The sequence below is a fragment of the Schistocerca gregaria genome, chromosome 4 (genome assembly GCF_023897955.1).
Source record: "Schistocerca gregaria isolate iqSchGreg1 chromosome 4, iqSchGreg1.2, whole genome shotgun sequence".
In the NCBI taxonomy this organism is placed as follows: Eukaryota; Metazoa; Arthropoda; class Insecta; order Orthoptera; family Acrididae; genus Schistocerca; species Schistocerca gregaria.
The window spans coordinates 88,523,928-88,545,791 of NC_064923.1; the positions used below are offsets into that span (position 1 = coordinate 88,523,928).

At 41.9% G+C, this 21,864-nt stretch overlaps 1 protein-coding gene across 1 annotated transcript in view; it reads right to left on the reverse strand.

Moving 5' to 3' along the window:
* LOC126267005 (transcription initiation factor TFIID subunit 1-like) overlaps positions 1-21,864 on the reverse strand; it is a 230,107-nt gene that overhangs the window by 186,164 nt on the left and 22,079 nt on the right. Inside the window, exons 3-4 of the mRNA XM_049971767.1 lie at positions 12,682-12,900; positions 11,017-11,199 (exon numbers count right to left, since the gene is read on the reverse strand). Of these exons, the coding sequence (XP_049827724.1) occupies positions 11,017-11,199; positions 12,682-12,900 (402 nt within the window). The remainder of the gene's footprint in view (positions 1-11,016; positions 11,200-12,681; positions 12,901-21,864) is intronic.

Genomic DNA, 21,864 nt, shown 5'->3' on the forward strand with positions numbered 1-21,864 from the left:
CCTGTCTACAACTCAGCTTCTCCGCTATATGGTGAGTTTACATTTCACAAATACATGATTATAAAAAATTTGCTATGGAACACTAATTTTTTTGCACAAGTTTTAACAATGAGGCTGAAACAAAAGGATATCCTTGAGGTGGCTCTTCAGTCATTCAACTGCTCTGAGCAATTGAGATTGACACTTGAGTTTTATTCCCTATCCACACATGAACTTTTATTGGTTCAACAAATTTATATTGAGTCTCATAATTGGTAACAAAATATGGCTATACCAATTTGAAATAGAGACAAAGTCACAGTCATGCACCTGGATCATCCCTAGGGAAGTTGATTCAAAACAATGACGTGAGTTTTATGCACGAGCTAAAACAAAGTGTGTACTTTCTTAATTAACAGTGGATACGTATTTGAGAAATGACAGACAGAAGACCAAGATCGATATCTTGGAACACTATACTAAGATTTTTGAAAGGACTCAGAGGAACAATAAAGTTGGGCAACCATGGGACCATATTCCATCTCAATATGACTGCTCAGTTATGTAATTTTGTTGATTTTAGCTGTGCATATCACAAAAGAATATGCTCTAAATGTAGTTTACACATTGCAAATTATGTAGCAAATATTGTATTATCAAGGCCGATTGTACTAATATAACATCAAATTTTTTTTGGCAGCATCCCTTAAAAAATCCATCAGATTGGAGTTCAAATGTAAGGAACATTATCACTATCTTCTTCGTCAGAAGATAGCTGGGTGCTGGGAGTGAAGTTTAAGACTTTTAAGGTTGTCATTGGTTGGATGATGTAACTTTGAATTCTATTGGCAGTGTGACGCAAGTACAAATGCAGAAAATTGGTACTGTGGCAGTATGCCCCCCCTCTCACTGTGCAGCGATTAAGGGGTGGAAGGTGAATGGAACCAACCCTACCATCACGTATCCCATGACCTTTCTCTATTACTTTGACAATGCTCTGTCTCAAGTGCTAGTATCAAGGCATCACCCAGATCATAAAATTTGTCTGTGTTGAAACTGTTACTGCACATGCACATTTCTGCCACTTCTCTTATTACTGAATCTCAGTAAGCTGATGTGTGGGAAAGAATCTTCATTTTCTCCAAGTTAATCTTGCCCCCCCCCCCCCCCCCCCCTTAATGCTCTGTTCCACTATCATTGACTTTTCAAGATTTCTATACTTCTAATTCTTCAGACTTTCCTGGCAATCTATTGATATCTCAGGGTGTCAGGACAGGTATCCTGCTGGATATCAGCATCATTCTTGCACAATACTTCAACAATGTGACTCATTATCTTTATCAGGTGCTACTAGAGACTGCTCTGTTGGACCTGTTCAGGCATATACTGATGTAAACGTATTTTCTCTACTGAAACAATATTATGAGCAGACAGAAGGTATGCCATGGGCAGCCCTGTGTCTCCAGTGGTTGCCAATATGTTCATGGAGAAACTGAAGAGAAGGCATAAGACATGGCTGGATACAGGCCCACATGCTTCTTCACATACATGGACAATACCTTTGTGATCTGGCCTCCTGGTATGGATGAGGTCCACCGAGTTTCCGGAATATGCACGCCACCCAAATATTTCATTCACCGTGGAATTGAAAAAGAACAGACAGTTCCCATACCTGGATGTACTTATCAAAAGGAGATGGCTTGTCTGGCCACAGTATGTATGGCGAACCTACACACACTGCTTTATACCTGCAAGCCACCAGCTGTCACAGCCCAGTACAAAAGAATCGGATTCTGAAGACATAGGTCCACAGGGCACACACTTTATCAGATCCAGATAGTTTGGCAACAGAAACAGATTCAGAACCCCCTTCAACCAGCCACTCTGTCACACGATCTAGAACAAGAGCAAGATGAGGCAAAGACTGTGGCATATCTGTCATATGCAGGATCTATTTCACCAAAATCAGCAAGATTCTCACGAAGCACAATACCAAGCATGAATTCTGTCCACCTAGCAAAATAAGATGATTACTGGGAACTGTACAGATCACCTGTGACTATGAAAACTAGGAATTTATAATACATCTTACCAATGTGGCGTTTTGTACACTGGCCAAGCAACATGGACAGTGTACATCAGATGCAAAGAATTGTGACAACCATGCCTCCATCCTTGCTACCTTCCCTGTTTTCCTTTCCCTGTTGCTTCATAACCTGGGTTGTGAGTAACTAAATCCACTTTCCCTTCTTCCCTTTCTTTCCCCTCTCTCCTCCCTGATGAAGGAACATTTATTCCGAAAGCTAGGAACTTAAATTTTCGGTTGTTTTTTGTGTTTCTATCGACTGTACTGAGCTGAGGTAAGTACTGGCCAGCCCCACTATCTCTTTGTTAGTAATTGTTCCACGTCTTTATATGAGATTTTCCATTAATTAGTTAGACAATCAGTAAGGCTCTACTTAACAATACAATTGAAAATATTTTGTTAAGAGTAGCAGTTAAAGCTCAGACATACCACAAGTTAAATTCTACAAAAGTATGTATCAAATAATGAATAAAACAATGGTTTAATGAATCTATTTGGGGGATGTCACATAAACAATGATTAATACAATGATTCTACTGAAGATGAATGCAGAGGAAGTTAATGGCAAATTAGGCATCTATATGATATACTACAAATCTAGCCTATAACACCATTCACAGTCATATCCTGCCACAGGATCTATCCGAAAATCCCAGAGAGTTCTGGCAATTTAGCTGCAACATGTACAGATGTACTATCAAACATGAATTGAGAATTTGTGTAGGTCTGGGACTCGAACATGGATTTCTTGCTTATCGCAAGCACTCACCCTTAGGCTATCCAAGCACACTTCACAGACTGACTCAAACGTCCATATGTCACACACCTAACTATTTCTTCTCACAGATTATTAATTCAATTACCCACATTTGCAAACTGTACAACTAGTTTTGAGCAGAAACCATTTTCAATAGAAATATTTGTTGAAAGCAGGTGTTTTACACGCGTGCATGGCTGCAGCAGAGCTCATAAACAACACAGCTAGTGTCATGGGTGGCCTGGTCTGTGATTGGGTATGATACAACTGTGAGAGGACTGGAATAGGAAGTGCTGGGTGGGTTGGGCAGGTCTTGTACCTGGATCTTCCGGAATAGGAAGTGCTGGGTGGGTGGGTTGGGTAGGTCTTGCACCGGGGTCTTCCACAGGGATATGATCCGTGTGGCAAGGGTTTGGGATTGGGAGTGGCACAGGGATGAAAACAGGATGTTGTGCAGGATGGGTGGGTGACAGGATACCACATTAGGAGGGGTGGGAAGGATATTTGGTAGTTCTCTCATTTCAGGGTATGTGACAGATAATCAAAGCCCTGACGAAGGATGTGGTTCAGTTGTTCCAGACTGGGGTGGTGTTGGGTGACGAAGGAGTCACTTTTTTGTACCAAGCAAGATGGTGCAGTGGTTAGCACACTGGACTCGCTTTCAGGAGGATGATGGTTCAACTCTACGTCCGGCCATCCTGATTTAGGTTTTCTATGATTTCCCTAAATTGCTTCAGGCAAATGCCAGGATGGCTCCTTTGAAATGGCACAATCAACATCCTTCCCCTCCCTTCCCTAATGGAATGGGACCGATGACCTCGCTGTTTGGACCCCTCCCCCAAATCGACCAACCAGTTCTTTTGTAGCTGGCTCTTGGGTGTGGTGGGAGGATTGGGGGTGTGTGTGGGAAATGGTATGGGAAATCTTTTGGTGGACAGGGTCCAGGGGATAGTGCCTGTCTGTGAAGACCTAGGTAAGATTTTCAGTATACTGAGAAAGGGAGTTGTCACTGCTGATAAGGCATCTCCATGTGGCCTGGTTGTATGGGAGAGATTTATTGGTATAGAGAGGATGGCAGCTGTCAAAAAGCAGGTGGCTGGTGGGTTTCATGTGGATGGAGCCAATGGATGGAGTTCAATGTCTAGGAAGGTGGCACTCTTTTGAGGTTGTAAAGGAATGAGTCCAGATCATAAACATATCATCTATGAAACTGAACCAGACCACGGGTTTGGGGTTTCATAGAATTAGGAAGGGTTCCTCTAAATGGTCCATAAAAAGGTTGGCACAGAAGGGTGCCATGTGGGTACCCATGGCTGTGCTGCGGATTTGTTTATATACCTTCCCTTCAAAGGATAAGATATGACTACTAACCAGCTGAATACCAGGATGGACAGCCACCACCAAAATGTAGCCAAGAGCAAAGCAGACCACTCTGTGGCACAACATGCAGCTGGACAAAACACGCTTGATTTCAATGTCTACAGCACAGTCCATCTGGATCCTCTGTTCCACCACCATATTTTCTGAATGACACAGATGGGAGTAATCCTTATAACACATTCTCAGGTACTGAAATTATCCCAGTTCAACTTATAGTAACCTACTGCTCCCACAACACTTCACTCAACAGTTTCCACTCCTGGATCCTATCGCCTCCCCCCTTTTCATATTTCCCACCCTCACTGTGTACTGCCCTCTGCTAATGAATGCATACACCCATCCTTTCCCCTACCTTGTTCCTCTCATTTTCCAGTCCACATTTTTCCTCCCACATCCCACCTGACACTGCAATCTGGCAGTGTAATTGGGCCACCATCTAGTCCCTGCATGACCCGCCGGGCAGCGCTCATTATCCTCCCACAAAACCCTGCTATCCCTCCCCCTTTCTCATCCCACTCCAGATTGTTATTCAAGTGGCAGTTACATTCTGGTCGGAGCTGCTGGTAATAGTGGTGAAGTGTGCATGAGGTGTGCTTGCTTGGGTGAATGTGTGTGTGTTTTCTTTTCTGAAGAAGGTTTACTCCTAAAATTTATCAAAGTTGTGTAACACAATCAACAAAAACAATTTTATTGAAACATTGTCATTTCCAGAAGGTTTTTCTTCCTACACGTCTTTCTACAGCTCATACAGCATTACTTGTAGAATGTCATTATTTTCAGTATAGACAACCTGTTCTTTTTAATTTATATATATATATATATATATATATATATATATATATATATATATATATATATATATATATATAAAACGATGTAAATAAAACAGAAAGAAACTTCCACATGGGAAAAATATATTAAAAACAAAGATTCCAAGACTTACCAAGCGGGAAAGCGCCGGCAGACAGGCACATGAACAAAACACACAAACACACACACAGAATTACAAGCTTTCGCAACTGGCAGTTGCTTCGTCAGGAAAGAGGGAAGGAGAGGGAAAAATGAAAGGATGTGGGTTTTAAGGGAGAGGGTAAGGAGTCATTCCAATCCCGGGAGCGGAAAGACTTCCCTTAGGGGAAAAAAAGGACAGGTGTACACTCGCACACACACACACATATCCATCCGCACATCCGCACATACACCATGTATGTGCGGATGGATATGTGTGTGTGTGTGCGAGTGTACACCTGTCCTTTTTTTCCCCTAAGGGAAGTCTTTCCGCTCCCGGGATTGGAATGACTCCTTACCCTCTCCCTTAAAACCCACATCCTTTCATTTTTCCCTCTCCCTCCCTCTTTCCTGACGAAGCAACTGCCAGTTGCGAAAGCTCGTAATTCTGTGTTTGTGTTTGTGTGTTTTGTTCATGTGCCTGTCTGCCGGCGCTTTCCCGCTTGGTAAGTCTTGGAATCTTTGTTTTATATATATATATATATATATATATATATATATATATATATATATATATATATATATATACTGTGTGCAATGAGAGGAGGTTGAGGTTTGTTGGAAAGGTTGTGGAGGGTGAGTGAGTTGCCTTTCCGGAGGTGGGAAACCAGGAGATTGGATAGTTTTTTGAGGTGGAGGGTGGCATGTTGTTCTAATTTGCGGTTGGCCTGTAGGAGGATGCTATGTACAGCCGGTGTGGATGTGGGAGAGGAAAGATTGAGGACTTTGATTTGGGATAGGAGTTGACGGGTGTGTTCATTGGCCGAGTCGATGTATAGGTGAAGGATTAGGCGGGTGAGGGCTATGGATTGTGCTGTTTGGAACTGGTATAAGGACTGATGGAAAGAAGGATTGCAGCCAGAGATGGGAACTTTAAGTGTGAGGCCTTTGGGAGTAATGCCAAATGTCAGACAAGCCTGAGTAAATAAAATATGGGAGCGTAATCTGGCTAGGGTGAAGGCATGTTTGCGGAGGGAATGTAAATAAAATTTAATGGGGTCGTTGTAGGGATGTTGTGAGGTTGACATGGTATTGGTAGGTGGAAAGGGTAATATGAGGTTAAAGTGAAAGTAAAGTGAAAGTAAAGAGAGATTTATATAGGGAAAGATAAAGGTGTGAAAAAAGTCGAAAAAGTGTTGGTTTGAGATGAGCTATGTTGATCATGTGCTGAACTTAGGTTGGTGAACAACAATGGGTGCAAAGGTTGGGTAGTTATGTTGTCTCCAGATCACGTTAAAGGGTGGGGAAATCCAAGAAAATTTCGAGAAATTCAAGAAAATTTCGACAAAAAAATTTTTTCGAAAAAGTTTCGAAAAAATAATTTGCGAAAAAATAAAATACGAAAAAAATTTTCGAATAAAATCTCGAAGAATATGTGTGTAAATGTATTCAAAGGACTGGTTATGTACTGGCAGGTTATGATAATGAGGCTAACAATTGTTTGATGAAGAAATAATAACGTGTAAACCTGTGGGAAGCTGCTAAAAAATGATCGGTTTTGTGGGAAAAACGGGAATGGAAATAAAACGAAAGTTGTTGTCTGTCCAATGGCCAGCTGCACACATCCGTCCACATCAAACCCACCAACAAGCAACAGTACCTCCATTATGACAGCTGCCACCCATTCCATATCAAACGGTCCCTTCCCTACAGCCTAGGCCTTCGTGGCAAACGAATCTGCTCCAGTCCTGAATCCCTGAACCATTACACCAACAACCTGAAAACAGCTTTCGCATCCCGCAACTACCCTCCCAACCTGGTACAGAAGCAGATAACCAGAGCCACTTCCTCATCCCCTCAAACCCAGAACCTCTCACAGAAGAACCCCAAAAGTGCCCCACTTGTAACAGAATACTTCCCGGGACTGGATCAGACCTTGAATGTGGCTCTCCAGCAGGGATACGACTTCCTAAAATCCTGCCCCGAAATGAGATCCATCCTTCATGAAATCCTCCCCACTCCACCAAGAGTGTCTTTCCGCCGTCCACCTAACCTTCGTAACCTCTTGGTTCATCCCTATGAAATCCCCAAACCACCTCCCCTACCCTCTGGCTCCTACCCTTGCAACCGCCCCCGGTGTAAAACCTGTCCTATGCACCCTCCCACCACCACCTACTCCAGTCCTGTAACCCGGAAGGTGTACACGATCAAAGGGAGAGCCACGTGTGAAAGCACCCACGTGATTTACCAACTGACCTGCCTGCACTGTGATGCTTTCTATGTGGGAATGACTAGCAACAAACTGTCCATTCGCATGAATGGACACAGGCAGACAGTGTTTGTTGGTAATGAGGATCACCCTGTGGCTAAACATGCCTTGATGCACGGCCAGCACATCTTGGCACATTGTTACACCGTCCGAGTTATCTGGATACTTCCCACCAACACCAACCTATCCGAACTCCGGAGATGGGAACTCGCCCTTCAGTATATCCTCTCTTCTCGATATCCGCCAGGCCTCAACCTCCGCTAATTTCAAGTTGCCGCCACTCATACCTCAACTATCTTTCAACAACTTCTTTGCCTCTGTACTTCCGCCTCGACTGACATCTCTGCCCTTAACTCTTTGCCTTTAAATATGTCTGCTTGTGTCTGTGTATGTGCGGATGGATATGTGTGTGTGTGTGTGCGCGAGTGTACACCTGTCCTTTTTTTCCCCTAAGGGAAGTCTTTCCGCTCCCGGGATTGGAATGACTCCTTACCCTCTCCCTTAAAACCCACATCCTTTCATTTTTCCCTCTCCCTCCCTCTTTCCTGACGAAGCAACTGCCAGTTGCGAAAGCTCGTAATTCTGTGTTTGTGTTTGTGTGTTTTGTTCATGTGCCTGTCTGCCGGCGCTTTCCCGCTTGGTAAGTCTTGGAATCTTTGTTTTTTTTATATATATATATATATATATATATATATATATATATATATATATATATATATATATATACACACACATCTTGAGATGAACAAACATTCAAAGAAATCTTGGATGTACATATAAGTTTTCTTTACAGTTAGTTCCTGTGCCGTAAATCATTTTAACTTCTGAAACATGCTGTCTACCCAATGTAAGTTTCTGTTTTCTTCATATTACCATTATTTTCATTAGTTATTTTGCCCAATTTTCATTATGTCATATCATATTCAATGGAAAACAATCCTGATCAATTTCGTTTAGTTCAAAGTTTTTCCTATTACCATTTACCCAAAACTTACAGCTTCTCTTTAACACAAGCAATATTTTCCTTTCTTCCATTAGTATCAGATTACAATTTTCTGAAGCACTGCTAAGCATTTAGAAACAATATCCTCTATGTTTGCTACTACTAAGATTCTTCCAATATATCCCAATCACGCATCTGCAATTCCCACTAGTTTTATGTGGTAACGCCAACTTAAATCTTTTCAAGTGTGTGTTCCTAGATATTCATGGCTATCACTGATACTTCTATTTCTTCCAACTAAGCCTCCACAAAAGAGATAGCTCACAAGTCAATGAGTGGAAAGGAGATGCATAAGCAGTGCACTGCCTAGCAGGCAAGAAAGAGCATGCCTTGCATAAGTGGCCTCAACAAGCTCAACTACAGGATGCTCTTCCAGTCCCTAATGATCAAAACTGCATAGTATTTCAAAACTGACCTATGCATTTGTAGCTCAGTGAGGTCAGCCTCATCAGCTCCTTCGAAGGTACCAACTGATGCACTAATCATGCCAAGTGTGCCACAATCACATCCCAGGACATGAAGCACACTTGCCACACATGGTGTCATTTGAAGTCGAGGTGCCAATGCCAATCTGGTACATCACAATGCAACCAGAAATGATGATGACGTTTGGTTCGTGGGGCGCTCAACTGCGCAGTCATCAGCACCCGTACAAAGTACCAATTTTTACCTGGTCCAATTTTTTTTACACAGTCCAAGCCAGCCTCTGTCATGAATGATGATGATAATGAAATCATGATGACTACACAAACACCCAGTCCCCTGTCAGAGAAAATTCCCAACCAGGCCGGGAATCGAACCTGGGATCCCGTGATCCAGAGGTAGCAACGCAAGCCATGAGACCACGAGCTTCATATGAAACCACAAATGAGGATAGTCGCTGTTATCCACATGGACAAATGAGCAACACTGGGTAGCCATCCCTACAAGTGTTTCAATATGCCACCGCTTTTGCTCTCTCACTTTCGACTTAGCACAGTACCTCTTAGCCCAGACAATGATCATACACGAATACATCAACACTGTTTTTCTACTAGGCCAAAGATGCGAACACTGGATATAAATGTTATTATTTGAGAGAAGAGACTTGTATCTTGTCAGTATCAAATGATACATTAATGGTGAGAGACAGTTACGGATACCCATGACATTCCTTTGAAATCTAATTGAAAAAAGATAACTCATTCATCTTTTCTACATTATAATAAAGTGCTCTAATATTTTATGTGTTATAGTATTCACTTGATGCCCTCCAGGAGTAAAGTAAAGAACCCACCACTGTACCAACGTGTGTATTTTCATTTGGTACAACATCACCAAATTCTCTTTCACATGGCTCATTCATTGCCAATCGTATAATCTTCAATCACTTATGCATACGTTAGTCAGTGGAATCAGTGACAACTGTTAAACATCTAGGAGGGAATTGAAGTGAAAGGGCTACACAATGCAGATGCCAGGCTGAGATTCCACGAAAGGATATTATAGATATATAATTCAGCCCACAGGATGTAACTCATTTAACAGATTCTTGAGTGTCTTTAATCTGTGACTGGTGTGATTAATTGAAGCAATAGCAAGGATCTGAGGACAAGCTATGTGTCTCATCATAACTGTGGATTTAGTCAACACAAAAGTATAATGGAGATTCTCACTGAACTGAAGTAACAGCTGGTACAACACAGACAGCGTGCATCAAAATCAGGCTTCATTTTAAAATTCTGATATTGTATGTTCTAAAAAGAACCAAGTGACATATTTCTTTCTTTTGCTTGTATCTGACAAATGACCACAGCAATAAAGCAGAAAAATTTGAGTGTGTACAGATATGAATGCAGATGTTGATTGGGAACAAGAGGGATAACATTCTTGACATTATAAACCATTTACATTTAGTCAGACTTCTTGACAATGATAGTTACTTATCAACAGGTACTTATCAACTACGTCGTTTTACTAGTTATTTATTTAGAGACTTTTACAGGAAATTTCAGAGTGTAAATCTGTCCACTAGGCGCTTTACGTATGAGTAAAATTATACATCCTTGTTCTGCATGGTCATGCATGATGACACACTTAGCAGTACCAGCATGCATTCTCAGGGTCTAGCCCTGCTGAGTATAGTGAATTCTATTCAGTCTCCTCTTCACATTTGCAACGGGCATATGATAGCATGGGAAACATCCTGCAGAGTGTGTGCATTTAACCAGCCTGGTCATGGCACAAGCTAAAATATTAAGCCAGATGTTTCTAACACAAATAAAACTAATAAAATAAAATAGTATGCAGCAAAGATAAAGAGTGACATGACCAGTTACAAACTTATAGTTAATTATTTCATTCAGGATTTTGTTCTTCAAACTGAATTACATGGAAAGCTGGTCAACCACAAAACTCAATATGCAAACTAAAAGTGCTAAAACACGCAGAGAGCTTTAAAGTTGTAAATAATTAATGTTAGGTTGGACAACAACAAACCTATTGAAAAGAAATATAACATTCTTCCCTTGTAGTTTCAAACTGAATCAGGAAGATGTATAAAAATATCTAAAACTGTGCCAATTTTTATATAACTACCTAAAATAGAAAACTACCTTTTCATTAACTTTGAAGCCATAGTTAAAACCTTCTCCAGTTTCTGGAACTTCCAGCATGTCGTACCAGACTTGAGCAGGTCCAAATCTCCAGTCTGCAACTCTGGGCCCCATGTTGTTGTTATCACCATCATCTTGTTTCACCCCCTGTGATTTGTCTTCTGCAGGGCATAACAGTTTTTCCTGTTGAAGATAAGGATGCATTCCTAATTTGTTAATATTCCTGGACCAAACTTGTCAAAAAGAATTTCTGTGAATTACACACCCACTAAAAATGTATACATTGTATTCTACGAGAACTTGTAATCCATTGTTAATATTCCTGAACCAAACTTGTCAAAAAGAATTTCTGTGAATTACACACCCACTAAAAATGTATACATTGTATTCCACGAGAACTTGTAATCCATTCATCTAAGCAATCCCCACAGTAACTGTTCACAATTGTAGAAAGAACCACTACAACTCAGTATTATCTTGCTTGCTTGGGACAAACAATACAACAGAATAACTACATTAAGAAACTGTTAACTTCAAACGTGTGCTTCTCTGAACTCTTCTTGATCCCATATATATTAAGTGTTGGTATGTTGACAGAGACACTAACAAACACACACACAAAATTCAAGCTTTTGCAACCCACGGTTGCTTCATCAGGAAAGAGGGAAGGAGAGGGAAAGATGAAAGGATGTGGGTTTTAAGGGAGAGGGTAAGGAGTCATTCCAAACCGGGAGCGGGAAGACTTACCTTAGGGGGAAAAAGGAACAGGAATACACTCGCACTCACTCACTCGCGCGCACGCCCACACACACACACACACACACACACACACACACACACACACACACACACACACACAAATGTAAAGGGAAGGAGTTTGGGCCCTGTCCCTTTTTCCCCCTAAGGTAAGTCTTCCCGCTCCCGGGATTGGAATGACTCCTTACCCTCTCCCTTAAAACCCACATCCTTTCATCTTCCCTCTCCTTCCCTCTTTCCTGATGAAGCAACCGTGGGTTGCAAATGCTTGAATTTTGTGTTTGTGTGTGTTTGTTAGTGTCTCTATCAACATATCAACGCTTTCGTTTGGTAAGTTACATCATCTTTGTTTTTCGATATATTTTTCCCACGTGTAATGTTTCCATATATATATATATATATATATATATATATATATATATATATATATATGTGCGGATGTGTGTGTGTTTGTGCGAGTGTACACCTGTCCTTTTTTTTCCCCTAAGGGAAGTCTTTCCGCTCCCGGGATTGGAATGACTCCTTACCCTCTGCCTTAAAACCCACATCCTTTCATTTTTCCCTCTCCTTCCCTCTTTCCTGACGAAGCAACTGCCAGTTGCGAAAGCTCGTAATTCTGTGTGTATGTTTGTGTGTTTTGTTCATGTGCCTGTCTGCCGGCGCTTTCCCGCTTGGTAAGTCTTGGAATCTTTGTTTTTAATATATATATAAAGACCACAACACTTCTTACATTACTGCAAGTAGCACACTATAGTTTTCAACTAACTCACACAGAATTATAATTACGTAAACTGAAGCTTCTGTTTTTTTTTTTCCCCTTCTTCTTCTTCTTCTTCTTCTTTCTTTCTTTCTTTCTTTCTTTCTTTAATTCCATATGGCTAGATAGGAATTACAGAATTTTGTTCTCACCTCATCATCAGACTCACACATCTCCGGAGGTGGAGGTGGACCATAATTAAATGTCCATCCCCTTTTCCTTTCATGTATATTATCCTGATCTGATCCTGAATCAGAATTATCTTGTTGCAACTGCTGTTTCCTACGTTTGCGCCGCTTCCGAACACCACGCCAAATCTGAGGCAGGCTGCTTGGCTTTCCTGGTCCAAAGAGGCGAGAAAATCGTAGAACCTGGAAAAAGAGTTAATTTCAGTTTTTAATTAAGACACAGGTTTTACTATTTGGGGTTGTTAGTATAATATCTTCTCATAATATAGTTAACACTGTCACAATTAAACAAAGTTTGAGCGGATTCACAGACTACACAATCCCACGTGTTGCTCATGGTGTCAACGAATCTTTAACAATCTGCATATTTTCAAAAATTTCCAATAATAAACAACAGAACGTCAATAAGTATTTCGGTAAAATCAATTTAACATTATACGTACATCTGGTTAATCTACTAAAATTCTACTGGTTGACTTAATGCAATACATACTTCAAAAGTCAGCAATTACCTTGTTGTCTATAGAGTTGAACAAATGAAATTCTAAGGGAGAGAAGGAAGAGAGAAGAAGAAAGCAGAAGTAAAAATTGGTAAAACTGAGATTAACTGAGGCGTATGTGGAGTGAGAAAATAGCTTAGATTTCAGAACAATAAAAATTAATTGCTGGAAATTGACAGGAAAAAAAAAAAACACGAGAGACAGACCTGAGAGAAATTGCGCTTTTTGTTCTAATGCCATGCTGTACACAAACTTGAAGACAATATTACCAAAAAAGGACACAGAAACAATGAAGATTCAATGGGAGATATCATACTGTGAGAAGAATTTGAGACAGCACTGAAAGTACTAAGTCAAGAAAATAAATGCACCCGGGGTAGACAATATTCCCTCAGAATCATTTAGAGCCTTTGGAATACATACCACAACAGAACTATTCCCAATGGAATGCAATACGCTCAGGTTTCAAGAAGAATGTGATAATTCCAATTCAACATAAGGCAGAAGGCGAGAGGTGTAAATATAACCAAGCCATCTTTCAGTAGTTTATGGTTACAAAATATTGACAGAAATAAAAAAAAAGATCAATTTTTGTCCCAGAAAAATGCAGGAATGCTCCAATAAATCTGACTCTAGTAATTATCTTAAAAGATAAGATTTAAAAAAGGCAAACCAACATTGACATAATTCATGGATTTACAGAAAGCATTTGACAATGTTGATTGGAATAAACATTTTGAAATCCTGAAGGTTACAGGGATAAAATACAGAAAGTGAAAGACTATCTACAACTCGTACAGAATTCAACTGCAATTGCACCAGTCAAAGGACATGCAATGCATGCAGTAGTTGAGAAGGGAGTGAGACAGGGTTGAAGCCTACCCCTAATGTTATTCAACTGGTACATTGAATAAGCAGTAAAGAAAAACTAAGAAGAAATCTGAAAAGAGAAAAATAAAAACATCTGAGATCTGCTGATGAGACTGTTATTCTGTCACAAATGGCAAAGGATTTGGAAAAGAAGATAAACAGAATGGATAGTGCCTGGAAAAGAGGTTATAAGATGAAACTCAATGTAACTAAAACAAGAGTAATGAGGTGTAGTTGAATCATATCAGGTGGCACTGAGAGAAGTACATTACAAAAGAGACACTAAAAGCAGTTGATAAATTTTGCTGTTTGAATAGTAAAATAGCTGATGATGTCTGAAGTAGAGATGATATAAAAAGAAGACAACAACAGCAAAAAAAGGATTGATGAAAAAGAGTAATTTGTTAATTTATTTATAATACAAGTTCAAACATTTGGAAGTCTTTTGTGGAGGTTATTTTCTGTAATGAGAAGGTACTGAATTGAACTGGGAAGAAAATAAATTATACAAATTGATTAAAAATGATATCAACTGATATGAAATATCCTGATGCATCAAGAAATAATCACTTGGTAATGGAGGGAAGTGGTGAAAATTGTAGTACAGGAAGACTTCAGCATGAATAATGTAAGCAAAGCAGGTTCAAGTGGATGAAGGCTGTAATACTTATGCAAAAAAAAAAGCTAGACAAATGTGCAGCAGACTCCTGTACACAAGAAAAGTAAAAGAATTGACCCACGAAGTTAGGACCAAAATTCTTAATATCGGTTTTCTGCAGAATTCTTGAACATATTCTCAGGTCAAATATAACAAATTTTCTTGAGACGGAAAAGCTTCTGTCCAAAAATCAGCAAAGATTTAGAAAGCATCACTCATGTAAAACTCAGCCTGCCCTCTTCTCATACGACATTATGCAAACCATGGATGAAGGGCAACAGGTAGATTCCATATTCCTAGATTTCCACAAAGTGCTTGACATGGTGCCCCACAGCAGACTGATAACAAAGGCATGAGTATACAGAATAGGTTCACAGGTATGTGAGTGACTCCAAGACTTCTTAAGTAATAGAACCCTGCATGTTGTCCTCAAAGACTAGATTTGTTAATGTGTCATTTAACTTGTAAATCTAAGCATCTCTTTTGCCTGGACCTTCTGTATTGTTTGCTTTGCTTTCTTTTAGGGCGCAAAAACTAGTATCATAAGCGTCCATGTCAGAACTGGAGAACACGAAGACAAAGAGAGGAGTTAAAAATGACTACACATTAGGGAAGAAAGCTAAAAACAGGGACACAGAGAAAGGTCTACACAATATGCCATAGAGAACGGGAGGTTCTGAAATAAAATTAAATGTTCTTTGCCGTATTGCTACAATGGATAAAAAGTAAAATGCGGTCGATAATTCAGACAGCAAACACAAATGAGAATGTACAGGAAATGGCAGACCGTCAAAAGTTGAGCGCAATGAGCACAAAGTGGTGGGAGACCACCAGTTCACAAATGGCGATGGCTAAAACGACAGTGCCCTATTCACAACCTTACTAAAATGATCTCGTCACGGCAAGACAAGGGAGAGGCCTAATAACAAGGAGCTTCTTCCCATGAAGGGAGGACCAATGTTAAGGCCAACGTGACACCACCTCCTAACAGACGGCAACACAGAGATCATCAGAGGGAATGTAAGAACTAACAGACTGAGGTAGGAGGACTGCAACCTGGCAGCAGCTTCATTTCCTGTCAGACCAAAGTGACCAGGAACACACATTAACATCACAGTAGCTCCATCAACAGTGAGCCAGTGACAGCTTTCCTGGACCCATTGCACTAAGGAATAGGCAGTGTACAGCACACAGCGGCTTTGGAAGGCACTGAGAGAGTTAGAGCAGATGATGCAATTGAAAAGCCTGTGGGACCAAATGTACTGCGTGACCTGATACAGGGCAAAGAGCTCTGCTGTAAATACTGAGCAGTGTTCTGGAAGCTGATATGAAAAATGTCTGTACCAATGACAAAGGCACACCAAACACCATGATCAGTCTGGGAGCCATCAGTGTACATAAAGGTACTAACATGAAGTTCCGCGCGAAGGTCGTGAAACTGAAAGCGTAGGGGCGAGGCTGGAGTAGTGTTGTTAGGAAGCAACCGAAGGCCAAGGTGAACACAGGTAGCTGCACAAAGTTAAGATGGTGAAGGGTTCGCATTTATCAGGAAAGTGGCAGGTAGCATGAAGTTAAGCTGCCGGAATAAGAACCGAAAGCAAACTCCAGGAGGTAACGGAGAAGAGGAAGGCACCCATACCGGCGATCAAAGGAGTCATTGAAGGAGGAGGCATAGGATGGGTGGCCATGCATGGCAGACAAATGGCATGCCTATCTGCTGAGGAGAAAGTCACAGCTGTAGGACAGTGGTAGTTCGGCAGATTATGCACACAGACTCTCAACCTGCCTAGTGTAAAAGATGTCAGAGGCCAAACGAATGCCACAATGATGGATAGTGCTGAGACAGCATAAGAGGGAATGATGTGCAGACAAATAAACAAATCACCCATAGTCGAGTTTCGAACAGACAAGGGACCAGTACAAATGGAGGAGGGTGGTTTGATCAGCTCCTCAGGAAGTACCACTGAGAACACATAGGATATTGAGGGACCCCATACAGTGGGCTGCCACTTACAACGCATAGGAGGACCAACGAAGTTTCCTATCGAGCATGAGCCCCAGGAATTTCATAGTTTCAACGAATGGAAGAGCGACAGGCGCAAGGTGTAAAGACATTGGAGAAACCAATTATGCCACCACAAATTCACAAAAACAGTTTTGTTAGTGGAAAAATGAAAGCCATGCTCCACTGGTAAAGATGATCAAAACATCGCAGAAGGTACCACTCAATGACACAAGTCCATGGAGGACTGCAATAAATGGCAAAACTGTCAACTAAACGGGGGCCCGGTGGAAAAAAGGCCATTATATGGTTAATGATAGTGAAGAGGATGACTTTCAGGACGGAACCCTGAGGCACGCCTTTTTCCAACAAGGCAGAACCCACATGTACCTTGAAAATTCGCTCTTTTAAAGGGGCATGTGGCCACAAAAGACCCATGTGTAGAGAGTATGGAGGATACCAGTCCCCTAGCAGGTGTTGTAGGTTTTCTCCAAATCGAAAAACATGGTCAGTCTGTGATTTCAGCAGAAAACAATTCATGACATGGGTGGACAAAGTGACAAGGTGGTCAACTGCAGAACAGCACGCTCAAAATCCATGCTTTACAGTGGTTGGTAAATCAAGACAATCGAGCGACCATACCAGCCGGGCATGAATCATGTATTCCATCACCATGCAAACACAGTTGGTGAGAGAAATGGGGTGGTAGCTAGAAGGAAGGTGATTTTCCTTACAGGGCTTAGGTAAGGGTATGACAGTGGCTTCAGACAGCGTCCAGGAAACCTGTCCTCTGTCCAAAAGAGGTTGTATGTATGAAGCAAAAAGCGCTTGTCCGTAAAAGAAATATGTTGAAACATCTGAATGAGAATATTGTTTGGCCCTGGAGCAGAGGATTGGGATGAAGTTAGTTTGTTTTGTTTTAGGGCACAAAAACAACAGGGGTCATACTTTCCCAAGTCAAAACTATAGAACACAAAGACATAGAGGAGTTGAAAAATGACTATACATCAATCCCAATTGCCATAAGAGAAGACAGTTAAAAGTCGGGGACTTGGAGAAAGGGATACAAAAGACACCATACCAAAACTGAGGTCCAAAACTAAAAATTAAATGGCTTTCTCCGTATTGCTTTGACGGATAAAAAATAAAACGCAGTCAACAGCCTGCGCGTCCATTTGCTAAAATGACTGATAACTCAAATGGCAAACACAAACGGGAACGTAAAAGGTTAAAAAGTGCTCATTCCATCAGGAAATAGAGGACAGTTAAAACTTTGGTGCAATGTGTACAAAGTGGTGCTGGGAGTGCCACTTATCAAATCACAATGGCTAAAAAGGCAGAGCCCAATAAGTGACCTATCTAAAGTAATCTCTTCCCAGTGGGATGGCCGAGAAGAGGTCGTCCAAGCTGCTGGAAAAGGCTTAATAATCCAGAGCTTATTCCCACAACAGGAGGACTATTGGCGATGCCAAAGCGACACCACCTACCGACAGATGGCATGGTAGCACAGAGATCATTGGAGGGAATATAGGAACTTTTCGGCTGAGGTACAAGGACTGCAGCCTTGGCAGCAGCCTCGTTTCCTGGCAGACAGACATGACCAGAAACCCACATAAACATCACAGTTGCTCCACCAAGAGTGAGCAACTTTTCCTGGACCTTTTGCACTAATGTATGGAAGGTGTAAAGCACACACACACTTTTGAAGGGCGCCAAGAGAGTCTGAGCAGAGGACACAATTGAAAAGGCTGTGTTGCCGGATGTACTGCATGGCCTGATACAGAGTGAAGAAATTGGCTGTAAATTCTGAGCAGTGTGCCAGAAGCTAATATCGAGAGACATGGGTGCCAGTGACGAAGGCACACCTAGCAGCATGATCAGTCGGAGAGCCATCAGTGTACACAAAGGTACCATCACAAAGTTCAATGCGAAGGTCGTGAAACTGAAGGCGATAGAGTAAGTCTGGAGTAGTGCCCTTCGGAAGCGAGAGAAGGCGAAGGTTAACATAGGCCCCTTCATGAAGCCAATATGGTGAAGGGTTTACACCCACCAGGAAAATTGCAGGTAGAGTGAAGTTAAGCTACTGGAGTAAGTGCCGAAAGCAAATTCCAGGAGGTAACAAAGAAGAGGAACGCATCCCATAATTGCGATCAAACGAATCATCGAAGGAAGAGGCGTAGGATGGGTGGCCACACATAGCAGACAAACGGCAAGCATACTTGCTGAGGAGAAAGTTACGGCTGTAGGATAGTTGTAGTTCAGCAGCTTCAACATACAGACTCTCGACCGGGCTAATGTAAAAGGCGCCAGTGGCCAAACAGATGCCATGATGGTGGACAGAGTTGAAACGGTGTAAGAAGGACAGACATACAGATGCATAAACAAAGCACCCTTAGTCTAGTTTCAAATGGACAAGGAACCGGTACTAAAGATGAGGGTGGTTCAATCTGCACCTCAGGAAGAACCATTGAGGACACCTAGGACATTGAGGGATCATCTACAGTGGGCTGCCAGGTAAGACACATGGGAGGACCAAGAGAGTTTCCTATCAAGCATGAGCCCCAGGAATTTCATTGTTTCAATGAACACAAGAGCAACAGGTCCACAATGTAAAGATGGTGAGAGAAACCAATTACGCTGCCAGAAAGTCATACAGATGATTTTGTCAGTGGAAAAACGAAAGTCACTGTTGATGCTCCACAAGTAAAGACGATCAGGACATTGCTGAAGATGCTGCTCAGTGACACAGGTATGTGGAGAATTGCAATAGATGGCAAAATCATCAACGAAAAGGGAGCCAGAGATGCCCGGCAGTAGACAGGCCACAAAAGGGTTAACGGCAATAGCAAAGAGGACGACGCTCAGGACAGAACCCTGAGGCACACTGGTTTCCTGGACAATGGTGTCCGATAAGGCAGAACATATACACACCTTGAAAATTTTGTGTTTTAAAAATTACTGAAGGAAACAGGGCAGGGCAGGCGGCCATGGAATCCCAAGTGTAAATAGTACAGAGGATACCAGTTCTCCAGCAGGTGTCGTAGGCCTTTCCCAAATCAAAAAACACAGCCACAGCCTGGTATTTCTGCAGAAAACCATTCACAATGTGGGTGGACAAAGTAACGAGATGGTCAACTGCAGAACGGCACACCCGAAATCTACACTGTGCAGTCAATAAATTGCGAGACTCAGGCCACCATACCAGCTGGGCATGAATCATATGTTCCATCACCTTGCAAACACAGCTGGTAAGAGAAATGGGGTGGTAGCTAGAAGGAAAGTGATTGTCCTTACCGAGCTTAGGTGCAGGTATGACAGTGGTTCCACGGCAGCATCTGGGAAATGTGCCCTATGCCCAGATGCGGTTGTATGTATGAAGCAGAAAGTGCTTGCCCACAAAAGAAATGTTCTGCAACATATGAATGAGAACATCATCTGGCCCTGGGGCAGAGTATTGGGATGAAGTGAGAGCATGATGTAGCTCCCTCATAGTAAAAGCAGTATTGTAGTACTCATGATTCTGAGAAAAGAAGGGTATTTCCCGAGCCTCCTCCACTTGTTTCTAATTGAGGAAGGTAGGGTGATAGTGAGAGGAGCTTGAAATGTTTGTTAAATAGCAGCTCTAGGTGTTGGAGATGACAATGACATCGGCTGCTACTGTCAGGCCGGAGACTGGGGAATGGATCTTAGCCATTGGAGGCTGGCCCACACAAGGGAGAAGGGAGTGGAACTGTTAAAAGAACAGTAAATGAAATCCAGCTAGCTTTTTTGCTATTGCGAAGAATGCAAAGACATTGTGCATGCAACTTTTTATAATGAATGCTATCTGCCATCATAGGATGACTGTTAAAAATGCAGAGAGCACATCTCGATGTGCGAATTGCATCATGGCACGCATGAGTCCATCAATGGACCAGGAAATGGTGTGGTAAAGAGAAAGTGCGAGGAATGCAATGTTCTGCAGAAGTAAGGATAATGTTTGTAGAAGTAAGTAGTCGGATGGCACATGGGAAATGGTCACTTGAGTACATGTCAGAGAGAAAGGACCACTCGAGACAACTGGCGAGCTGGGCAGTGCAGAAGGATAGGTCCAAATGGGAATGTGTGTGCATGGAGGCTAAAATGAACGTGGGTGCTCCAGTGTTAAGGCAGAGGAGGTTAAGTTGACTGAGAAGGTCAGGCAAGAGGTCACCGCTTGGGCAGGTTCTGGGACAGTCCCAAAGGGAATGGTGCACCTTAAAGTCACAGAACAGCGGAAAGGGTTGAGGTAGCTGCCCAATAAGCTGGGGAAAGTCTCTCCTTTTGTTTCCTGGAGGTAGAGAATAAATGGACGCTGCAATTATAAGAACAGCTGTAAATCCTCTTTGTTTGATCGAAGGACACGAATGCCACAAATGTTCCATTGAAAGAGAGTCATAATGAGGAATGGGGAGGAGGGAAAAATGATGGGTGTTACCTCAGAGGCTGTCAAGCGCCAGCCTTCAAAGACACACTGCTACAGGGCACAGAGGCTGGAGGATCTTGCTTCATGAGATCTTCAGAGGCATTGGTGATCTCCCTCAATCAATCTGCAGAGTCCAGGGCAGAAAAATTGTTGGCTTTGCGCACCAGTGATGCGGTGGTCGGCCGGGCGAGGGTGTCACATGGCAACATTGTCAAAGAGGATCTCTGAGTCAGCGAAAGAGAAGACCATTTGCCTTTGTTTGACTTCCTGGAGCCTTCCCAATTGGTAGAGGAAGTCTCAGATGTTTGTTGGCTGGAGGAACATAGGTAGTCTTCGTGGGAATAGTCCTTCTGTCCTTTTTGGTCTACCAATTGTGTATCATGTTATTTCGTCCCTTGAGGTGAGAATTTGATGGGCTTGTTGCACAACTGGATGAGGAGACGGAGATACTATTACGACACTGGGTGAAATCACAACTGCAGTGCTGAATTTGAGGTCACATGTTTGCAGGGCCATGTCCTTTATGGGGGGAGATATAGCAATAACAGTACCGCAGTGTCACTTATTGTGAAAATGGGTAACTTATGCTAAAACAAAATTTTTCATTACATTTTATATCCTGGATTTAGCAGCATAAAATCTCATAGTGCTTCCAAAAGTATACAAAGCTCAC